Source organism: Mytilus edulis, chromosome 4 (genome assembly GCF_963676685.1).
Source record: "Mytilus edulis chromosome 4, xbMytEdul2.2, whole genome shotgun sequence".
NCBI lineage: Eukaryota > Metazoa > Mollusca > Bivalvia > Mytilida > Mytilidae > Mytilus > Mytilus edulis.
In genome coordinates, this window is record NC_092347.1 from 69,869,933 (window position 1) to 69,881,729 (window position 11,797).

Below are 11,797 nucleotides of genomic sequence, written 5' to 3' on the forward strand. Positions count from 1 at the left end.
AAAAAGGGCCGGTTTGGACAGTGAGCCGGTTTATTCTGGTTTCTGTTTTGACCGGAAGTTAATGACTTGTGATGTCCGACATTTTGCATGAAAAAATTCTCTCTGATTGTAAATTATATCTGATAAATTAAAATACTTCACTTAGTTTTTCATTGTTTGGATTGTAAGACAAGAGTTTCGATTTACTCCCATGATCAATAATTTGAAATGTTGGAATGGCCGATTAAAAAGCCAGAATATTATCAAACGTAATGTCATCACTTTCGAAACGTTGTCGTACAGTGTACAATATCCATTGATTGTTGTCATCCGGGTGTTTTTCATTATCAAGGTCATTTGTTTAGGGGTTCACAACAAGGAACCAAGGATTTCGAAATTACGATGTGAACTTTTTACTTCGCGATTTTAATTTGTTTATCCAAGTTAAAACGTAAGTTCAATCCGAGATATATATTCGGTGTGTCTTTTCGTTTAATTGACACGTTTATAATGTTTTAATAAATAATACAGCTCACTACTGTACGATTGTAGGTTCACAGTTTGACACCTGACTAATTGATTATCACGAAAAGTTATATTGTATCAACAAATATGTTTTGATTGCATATCGATCATTGAAATTAATTAGACAAACCGGTTTTGACAGGTAATAATTAATGTAATTAAGAGTATTGGGACTTCATAATTAGACCGGAATTCGGAATACACAGGGTCCGGTTTACAAAGGGTATTTTAACAAAGACTTTGAATGGAAAATTATGGGACTTGATTCAGGGTCCGGTTTAATCAGGTTTGACTGTACTTGAATTTTCCTATGTAATGTTAAGGCTTAAAAAGTTTGTCTTAAAGATTGTATAAGGATATGCGTAAAAACATAGCAGTTGAAATGTAATTTTACAATATTTGCAGGCAATATGAAGAAACATTGGATTCATTACAAGCAGACATTGATGCTCTAGAACAAGAGAAATATGAGCTGAAAGAAAGATTGAAAGTGTTGTCCAAAAAGTCATTGCTGGAGGGCATATCAAGACAAGCTTCAGGTATTTTTTGATACATGTATCACTTTATTTATGTATATAGAACCTTATGTTGGACAAAATCACACAAAAAAATAAATTAAATAAAATTTAAAGTAACATTATCATTGCTGTTCTTGAGTGGATAAAAGTTGTTATCAATGGAGTTAAATGGTAGAAAATTTATACATGTTTATCATAAATATTAGTCTTGACTAACTATTACATATTTAAGTCTCCCAAACAAAGTTTGGAGACTTATTGTTTTTGCTCAGTTCTTATTATTTTTATTATTCTTCTTCTTCTTCCGCCGCTTTAAAAAATGAACTTGTCCGCAGCGTTTCTCCAAAACCGCTTGTCAGATTGACTTAGGATTTCATAAAATGGTAGACTAATATGTCTAGGTGAGCCATCAATCTTTCGTTTGTGCATTGGGGTCTATTAAGGGGTGTTTTGGGGGGTAGAAAGCAGGGAGGGTTTTACTATAGAACCCTATGGGATTTTATTTTCAAATTTTTTTAAATGAATATAACTTGAAAACTATAAGTGATAGATACATGCAGTCTTCAGAAATGATTATAGGACAATAAAATAAATCACATGAGATATAGGGGGATGCCCTGGGGGGTCATCCCCACCCCCTTCAAATTGAGAATGTGCTATTATCTTGTAAACGGTCCAGATCCCCACCCCTAAACCATATATATTCTTGTAGGGGACAATAAAACAAATCAAATGAAATAAAAGGGAAGTCCCTAGGGGGTCACCCCACCCCCTCTTGTTGGAAAACTTGTAAACGGTCCAGATCCCCACCCCTAAACCATATATATTCTTGTAGGGGACAATAAAACAAATCCAATGAAATAAAAGGGAAGTCCCGAGGGGGTCACCCCACCCCCTCTTGTTTGAAAACTTGTAAACAGTCCAGATCCCCACCCCTAAACCATATATATTCTTGTATGGGACAATGAAACAAATCACATGTAATTAGATGGAAGTTCCTGGGGGTCACCCCCACCCGGTTCAATTTGAGAATGTACTATTATCTTGTAAACAGTCCAGATCCCCACCCCTAAACCATATATATTCTTGTAGGGGACAATAAAACAAATCAAATGAAATAAATGGGAAGTCCCTAGGGGGTCACCCCACCCCCTCTTGTTTGAAAACTTGTAAACGGTCCAGATCCCCACCCCTAAACCATATATATTCTTGTAGGGGACAATAAAACAAATCAAATGAAATAAAAGGGAAGTCCCTAGGGGGTCACCCCAACCCCTCTTGTTTGAAAACTTGAAAACGGTCCAGATCCCCACCCCTAAACCATATATATTCTTGTATGGGACAATAAAACGAATCACATAAAATTAGATGGAAGTTCCTGGGGGTCACCCCCACCCCGTTCAATTTGAGAATGTACTATTATCTTGTAAACGGTCCAGATCCCCACCCCTAAACCATATATTTTCTTGTAGGGGACAATAAAACAAATCAACTGAAATGTAGGTAAAGTCCCTGGGGGTCACCACCACCCCCTCCTGTTTGAAAACTTGTAAATGGTGGAGATCCCTACTCGTAAGCCATATATATTCTTGTATGGGACAAAAAATCAAATTAAATGAACATGGGACCATATGAATGGGGAGTTATCGGAGCTTTGTTTGGGAGACTTCGTAACAGCATCCTGTTACAATTACTTCTTGTTAGATTTGAAGTTGTTTGAAATATCTGTGTTACAGTCTGAAATTTGTTCTTTCATTTTGCTTATATTTAGCATGATTAACAGTATTTAGCATGATTAACAGTATTATACAACTTTGTTGGTTTTCTTTCAGCTACTAGTCCATTATCACCAATGGGAGGTATGCCAACAGCTATCCACGAATCACCAGTCCTTCAACAACAGGTAAGATTAATATTCCATAATTTTAATATAATGATGAATGTTATTTTGTTAGTTTTCATGCTATAAAACATTGGACATAAAACACAGAAAAAACTGAGCTTTGATAATAAACTGTCAATAACATAGACAATGAATTCCATTTTATATAAATTATATTGATGTGTGTTTTTAAATTTACCATTGCAGATTGTTACTCTGAAAGAAGCATTAAAGTTTACAAAGAATGAGAATATACGATTACAAGCAGATCAAATGAAGGTACTACATGTATTAATAAAGATTATACTACTCTTTCCTGTTAACTCACAGATTTTTTCTTTTGATACATTTGTCAAATTTTCATAATTCAAAGTATTGGGGATATTGAGATGTTATGAATTAAAACAAAACAAAAAATGTATTTTGTGCTTAAGGTCCTTAATTTTGTGAATTAGACTGTTGACTAATAAAAGGTTTTATCAGTTACCATACATATAAATGTTTTTTTAACAATAGGAGAAAATGGCTAAATTACCTCCCTTGAGAGTGCCAAAACGAGCTCCATGGATGAATAGACATAAGGAACCAGATAAACCTAGAGAGATTCCAGATGGCTTTCCTGGTGCTGCTGACTTAAAGAATCTTGTCAAACAAACAGTAGAGTTACAAAATGTAAATATGTTTTTCATATATTCTCTGTATATTTATATCTATTTTCAGTTTGTTATTAGGTTTACCTTAGAGTTATTTCACATTATTCAGGCATGCATTTTCAAACTAAAATAGTTCCTTGATATAATATTCAGGTTTTATAATTTATTCTGTTTAGGTGTCAGAAAATTAGCTATATATTCCTATTGTTTGAGAAAACTTGAAAAAATGTCTTTAACACATTAAAAGAATTTGCATTATATATCATGTTTCACAGTAATAAATGATTGTTGAATTTATGCATTTTACTTTTTAAACACAAAATGATTATTTTAATTTGATTGCTCCTCATTTCTTTTTACAGGAAGTAAATAATTTGTGTTCACATCCAAGAGTGGTTGATATTACAAAGCGTAAACCTGGTATGTTTTTTTTTATTCTATGGGAAATTTTAAATGTTTATATTGAATTTTAAAGTACACAAGATGCAATTATAGTGTATGCCCAACTTTGATAGTTAAAGGCGGCATTACGTTATCTGGTCTGCATCTGGTATATAGGTTATGGTGAATTATAGATACATAATCTTCTTTACTTTAATTTAAGTTAATCTGCAACGCTTAAATTAATGCATAAGTCAAACAAATATTTTCTCAAATGTATTCAATTTTTATATATTGTCAGAGATCTAATTATAAATAACTATTGATGTGAACTATTATAAATAACTATTGATTTGAACAATTATAAATAACTATTGATTTGAACAATTATATAAATAACTATTGATTTGAATAATTATAAATAACTATGGATTTGAACAATTATAAATAACTATTGATTTGAAGATGATAGATGAATCCAATTCAATCATTAGAAATTGTCTTCAAATTTTCTGTAACATTTCAATTGTTTTTGTAGTTATGGATGTTTTTTTTTTAAATCACAAAGTCCAATTGCTAAGGTTTATGACTATAAATTTAATATTATGATTTTAAAAATATTTTGATATCATTGATTACTTTGTTGTAGGTTTAGAACCAGCATCACAGAGTGTAGATCCTATAAAAGAATTGATAGCAAGAACAACATTACTGACGTTACTGGAGAAAAAGATGCAAGAGGTAATATTTAGCATGTTGAGAAAGAAAACATTAGGCAGAATTGTATCATTTTAAAATCCTAAGAGAAAATTAATTGAATTTAACATCATTATATATAGCTGTTAAGTGGGAATTTCTTTTTACTTTTTTCATGCTCCAGTCTTAGCAGAAGGGGCATTAAGTTTTATCCTGAGCTATTTAAACATCCCAAAATTTGTTTCAGTTCTCTAAAATTAGTTTGCTTTACCCAAATATTATGAAACTTATACACAATGCTTATTACCACAAAACTCAGATTAAGTAAGAATTTGGGTAGCGTTATTTTTATCATTCTTGAGTTATGTCCCTTAGTAACATTAGGGCATCATCTGTGTTCCGTTGACACATTCCCCATTTATTTAGATACTGTAACCAACTATTTTTGCTAACTGTCAGAGGAGTAGGTTCAGTAAGACCCCTTTTTGGCCCCAAAATATATCAGTTTTACAAAATTGTTATAATATTAACTTTTAGCAATTTATTGGAAAGTAGAATACTTCTGCTACATAAATATGGTCTGTTTTTGACAATACAATGCACTTATATTGGGTACTAGCATCATTAAGTTGTGCTTAATTACTGAAATCTTCACAATTTTAGCATTTTAGCTAAATTTTAGACAGATTTCGTCTTTAAAGGAAGTGGCCACATTTGTGTTCATTCTAATATTTAAATGTAAGTTGTATTTGATGATAATACATATCATATATATAAAGGTTCAGAGTGAACACCGATGCGGCCACTTTCATTTTTGACAAAAAACTATCTGAAAAGTGACATATTATGGCATATAGATTTGATAGATTTTCCATATTTAAGCTTGAATATGAGCGTCTGAAATGACTGAATCAGTTCAAATCTTTCACACAAACTAATTGAATCGACTGAAGTAGACACTTACGTGTTTAAAAAGTGTACAAAATCTTTCATCAGGTGAACCTTAAATTTGAGACCAAAATGGTCCCTTACCGGACCTAGTACTTTACATGACTTTCAAGTAGAAAAATTACTAAAGGTACAAATTGTTGCAAACATGTAAAAAAAAAATAGATCTTTTTCTAAAAAAAAAAACATGATCAAATTTTGCCAAAAAATAAAATGATGCAAGTAGACTTGAAAGTGCTAATTGCAAAAAATTGTGATAAATAGCTATGTTTGCAATATTTTTTGCTCTAACCAGAAGTGTGGACTTCAGATTTTGTCACCTGGTGCAGAGTATTTACCTGAGCAATAATTATAACATTATTTGTTTACAGTTACAAGCCAATATAACAACAGTACAAGCTGCTAATAGACCTGGAGGACAAGTCAGAGCAGATTTCTCTACATTTCCTACTCCACAGTTTGCTAAGGTGACGTTTATTTGTGATTATTTTACAATCCTCTCTAAAAATAGAAAATGCCAGTATTAAGAAGCTCCATTTTATCTTCTGATGATTTAAAGGTGAAATTTTGGTTAAAAATTTTCTGTTTTATGTCTTCTATTCATGAACTTATCTCCATCAAAACAGTTTATACCATGGAACTTGACTTATCTGAATCGTTTTTACCCTACCACACAATCACCACTTCAGGTATTTTTTCACTTGATAGAATTACAGTTAATCTGAATACAGAATAAACTCAAAATAGGTGTAATAAAAAGACTTCAATGCCAGTGGTTTAGTTAGAAAAAAATATTAACAAATTATTGTTTTTCTAGATGCTGCATGAAAAGAGTGGTGACAGTATGTTAGTAGCAAAGATATGTATACCTGTGAAAGGTTGCCATGGAGAACGTGTACCCATACATGTGACATCAGATCAATTACAGAAAATACATTTATTATTCACATGATTAGTGCTTATATGTAAAACATTTGTTTATGAATTGTGAAACACTAATTTTCATCATTATTCAAGTTTGAAAAAATAAAACAGACACCCAAGCATTATGATTGATGAATAATGGCAAGATTTACCCATAGTCCTTTTGATTCTTATTTTTATCTGAATTTAAATTGGCATCCAAAAGTGGCAAAATAATCAACTTATTGATGGTGGCCGCTGTTTGGTAGAAGTAGATTCTGAACAGTGAATTGTTCATGAAGACAAAATGTCTCAATAGTTTCATCTTTTCGCTTCACTTGAGATATAAATTAACGAAACGCTGTACTGCTTGAATGGAAAAGTTTGAATATTTGTAATCAAAAATAAAAATTCTCTTTTCAAAATCTGATTAAGACTAATAATGCATGTTTAGATATAAGTGTATTATGTTATTAAGTTCATTTTTCAAGTGTTTTGGAAATGAATGAAAATTAGTGTTTTTTTATATTTATTTTTGTTTATTTATTATAACAATTATGTGGTTAAATTCATTAACATTTAACAATATCAAGAAACAAATGCTTAAATTTTTAATAGTGCAATAAACATTATACATTGGCTACATAGAAAAAAATCATCTAGAATGGTTGGGGATATGTAGGAATAATATCTTTTTGTTTAGGTTTGGGGATATGTAGGGTATTATTGTACCAAAGTCACACCATAACCTAGATTAACTTTTGTTTTTATATCTAGAAATATTATTAAACACAAAAAATGTTTTCACATTCAAGATATGCTTTACTCCTAATACATGCCTGTATTATTATACATCCATGTTTTGACCAACTGCATTTTTAAGGAAAGACCAATAGGAGTAATGTCTTGTGCTTTGTGTGAAATTATATTGTAATAAACAAGACAAAAAAACTTTTGACAAACTTTAATAATACATTTTCAAGTTGAGCAGAAAATATCTATTATGTTTAGATGTGAATCTATTTACAAGACAAACTATTTCCATATAAGTAGTAACACATACATGTATACTGGTAAACATTCATCATCTTAATGAAATATAAAAATATTGGTATGCAATAAGGAAAGTAATGCACAATTACCTTACAGAAGACCTAAGTGCAATTATTTATGTGCACATTTAACAATTAAACCTGAAAGTGTTTAGATAAACAAATTAGTAAAGCTCTTATGATAGTTTAATTATAATAAAAAAAAATGTGCTCTTATATAAAATTGAGAATGGAAATAGGGAATGTGTCAAAGAGACAACAAACAACCTGTCCAAAGAGCAGAAAACAGCCAAAGTCCAGCATATTTACATTATGTCTAAAAAATTAAGCATTGAGATAAACAAGCGACACACATCTGATTTATACAACTTCTAGATAATTAATATATCTGGTTTAAGAGTGGATTTTACTTATTATTTTGATCTTGCCACTATGAGTAGAAATTAAAAATTGCAGTTGTTTTCCTGAAAATCAAATGTAGCATTGTCAAACTTATGTATTGTGCTTTGGTGATTTACTATATACTGTCAAATGCAAACACATGCTTTGGTCAAAGTTAATGCAAGTCAATGTTAAATCATCAATAAAATATGAAAAATGACTTAATTCCATTTATTTATTTATTTATTTTTTGCTTTACATTAGGAGTTGCCCTGTTATTTTGTTGGGAAAAATGGAGCTGAGGTCATGAGCAATGTACATTAATTTAAAAATGGTATTACTACTGGTATGATTACAAGTATTTCCAATAAACTTAACATTTTGAAAAATTTGGCTAATGGATATTTTGGAAATAAAGGAAGTTTCACAACAAAAATAATTCTAGATGTCATGTTCAGTGTAGGTTATGGTGACTTGAATAACACCGGTATCACTCAGATTACAATTCTACCTTGACAGGTAAGTTTGTATTTAGCCTATAAAATACTTATTTAGCCTTGAGAATTGAAAGGTCAGTTTATCCCATTCATACAATAGAAGTTTACCTATAAGGGTCAGAATGGGGTTTACAGAATAGAGAATAAATGTAATAGCAACAAAAAAATAGAGAATAGAGAAAATGAACAACAAAATAAAGAATAGAGAATAATGCGGTGCAAAAGTATAAAGAATAAATGTGCAAAATAAAAAGGAAACTTAGGTAACTGTAAATCAATTCCGATAATATAATGATCAATGTGCATAATTGATAAATAATCTTGTAACAGAAAGACTATATAGTAAAATCATTTTCATGAGAATTTGCTTTACAGAATGAGAGTTATTTTTAAGGCTATTAAAAGAAAAATGCCCTAAAAATTTAAAGAATACAGATAATTTCATATTAAAAAACCCATGCAGGTCCTCATGTCATTTACATTGTCAAAATATAGGACACATCTAGTCAAACTGGTTTTAAACTAGACATCTAGTCAAACTGGTTTGGTATAACTGACTGTTTCTTGCCCTAGATGTCTATTTCACAGTGACCTTATATGTTTGTGCTAAGAGTACATTGTACTGTCAAATTCATTGATTTTCTGTTGGGACATGACCTACATTGTAAACATGCAAAATAGTGGCTTGAGATTTCAACTGATATAAGTATAATAAATTAAAATTTGGAATATTATATCCTGGTTGATGATGGTTTTTTTTGGGACCAAGATGTTTTCTTCATTCTTGTTCTCATTATGATTATTTTAACCTTCAACATTGTTCAATGCACATTTAAAGATAGAAAAAATTTCAGCTCTCATTTAAAATATTTTGCAACTTAATAATAATCTGTCAGATTTGGTGTAAACAAAAAACAAGACCCTGCAAGCATAGTCTATTTCTATTAAACAGTCAAGCAGATAGTTTTTTTTTATATCTGAAAAAAAAACTACCATGTAAAGAAATATGCAATTAAAAGGCCTAAAATAACCCCTAAATTCAACATTAACAGATTTTTAACAATTAAATCAAGATGCACAAAGTTTTAAGTATTGGTCAGAATATAGGGTTCTTTTGTATAGATATAGATATATTTATAAACTTAACGTAGATGGTGGATTTACTTTCGAATGGTTGATTTGTATAAAAAATATCTTAAATAAATATGGATTTTCAAATATTTGGTTAAATCAGGGTAACTACAGTTTTAATCCAAAATGGTTAAAGTTAAGCATTAAACAAAGAATTTTTGACCAATTTAAGCAGACTTGGAAATCAGAAATGGAGAATTCTCCAAAAGCATTATGTTACAAACTATTTAAAGAAAACTTTGAATTTGAAGAATATTTAGATTTATTACCTTATAAAGATAAAATAACGCTATGTAGGTTTAGAACTGGAAATCACCGGTTACCTATAGAAACCGGTAGATGGCGTAAAATTATTAGACAGGAAAGGTACTGTGTACTTTGTAATTCTCATGTGATAGGTGATGAATTTCACTATATTTTAAACTGTACAGCTCTAACAGAAAGTAGAAGAGCTTTTCTTAAACCTTACTATATAAGCCGAGTAAATGTTTTGAAATTCGGCAGTTTATTTATTTCAAAAAATATTCGTGTATTGAAAAATTTGTGTAAATTAATTAGAATTATCAATGTAGAAGTATGTTCTCCTGGTTGAACAATAATCTCTCATTCTTGTTGCTCGTTTTTGTGCAAACTTGTCATGCGCAAAATCTGTATGTTATTGTATGTAAAAATATCTTTCTTTGTACCATTTGCTTGGTTTTATAAGAAATAAAGAATCTTGTCTTGTCTTTGTACTTTAACAATATCACAATAACAATAAAGTGACCTTAATTTTGGACAAGGTAAATGGCATGAAGCCAAATTTATCAACTCTATTGTATGAATGGGAAACTGACCTTTCAATTCTCAAGGCTAAATAAGTATTTTATATGCTAAATACAAACTTACCTGTCAAGGTAGAATTGTAATCTGAGTGATACCGGTGTTTTTCAAGTCACCATAAGTTCCTAGCCATACAACTTTTTAAATGTTTTTTTGTGACCATTTCTGTAATGGAGTTTGATTATGTTTAGCACAGGGGATCAACTTGGAATAGCATTATATAAATTTAATTTTATTGAAATCCTACCACATCCACAAAAAGATGTGAAAATTTGTGAATACGTGCAGAATGACAGTTTCACTGGAAAATTATATGCACATCTACATTATGAAGCACGAAAATTGAACAAAATTGTAATGCAATTCTTTTCATTTTTATTAAGAATTTGCTTTCAAAAACTATTCCCCATAGTATGTTTTCTTAAATAAAAGGAAAAAAAATCTCTAATTTTCACTAGAGCAGTCACTATGGGAATAAATTAATTGGAATTGCATATTAAATCTGGATTCTACATAAATTAGGTCAGATTATCTGCCCTTACACAATTTTGTTAGAATATATACAAATAAGGAAAGAATTATCTCCTACTAATCAAACTGATCCACTTTTCATAACCATTGATAAGAAACCTCTGGAGAGACAATATTTCATCACTTGTATTAAAAAAGAACTGGATATATGTGGTTTCAACTCAAGTCATTATAATGGTCATAGTTTTAGAATTGGGGCAGCTACTGGTGCTGGTAAGGCAAAAATAGAAGATCACTTGATAAAAACATTAGGGCGCTGGACTTCAGATAGTTACACCAGATACATTAGGGTAACTCCAGCATCTATTAAAACAGCTCAAAGTAGGTTAGGTAGAATTTAAGGGAATGATTATTTTCAAATGTTCCATACGCATGTTTTTTACAGAGTTTCTGGATGATATTGTTTTTGTTTGACAATTGATTTTGATATTGTGTTATTATTATGTGATAACTTTTATTATTATTATTTTTTTCTTTCTTTTCATGGCTTTATTGAAGGTACCCCCTCCCTTACCTCACAAATCCTTGGGGACACTCAGCTGTTACCATCTGTGTTATGGACATTTATGAAATTTTATCACTGGTTGTTTCAAAAATTTCACTCATCCCCCAAGAATTTCTGGGGATAAACTGTCAAATTTCATACAAATTCATTCCAACACCAATTAAACATCAACACTACTAGGCTTCCTCATAGCCTCCTTATAGGCTTCCTCATTGTCTCATTATAGGCTTCCTCATAGCCTCATAGGCATGATAGCCTCTAGGAATGATAGCCTCATAGGCTTCCTGATAGCCTCATGCATTTATTTTGAACCATCGTTCCAATTTGATTGGTGTGATGTCAAGCCAGGGGTCTATACTTTGCTACTTTCAGTATGCACATAGCTAGGCTCTT

General features: G+C 30.7%; 1 protein-coding gene across 7 annotated transcripts in view; it reads left to right on the forward strand.

The window, feature by feature from the left end:
- Nucleotides 1-8,138, forward strand: part of LOC139520368 (dynactin subunit 1-like) — a 60,124-nt gene extending 51,986 nt beyond the window's left edge. For all 7 annotated transcript variants that reach the window (XM_071312953.1, XM_071312952.1, XM_071312954.1 and 4 more), the window contains 8 exons: nucleotides 910-1,043; nucleotides 2,855-2,925; nucleotides 3,112-3,183; nucleotides 3,421-3,576; nucleotides 3,920-3,977; nucleotides 4,588-4,679; nucleotides 5,954-6,049; nucleotides 6,400-8,138. In XM_071312953.1, the coding sequence (XP_071169054.1) occupies nucleotides 910-1,043; nucleotides 2,855-2,925; nucleotides 3,112-3,183; nucleotides 3,421-3,576; nucleotides 3,920-3,977; nucleotides 4,588-4,679; nucleotides 5,954-6,049; nucleotides 6,400-6,534 (814 nt within the window). In that variant the 3' untranslated portion in view covers nucleotides 6,535-8,138. The remainder of the gene's footprint in view (nucleotides 1-909; nucleotides 1,044-2,854; nucleotides 2,926-3,111; nucleotides 3,184-3,420; nucleotides 3,577-3,919; nucleotides 3,978-4,587; nucleotides 4,680-5,953; nucleotides 6,050-6,399) is intronic.
- The last annotated feature ends 3,659 nt before the right edge of the window (nucleotides 8,139-11,797 follow it).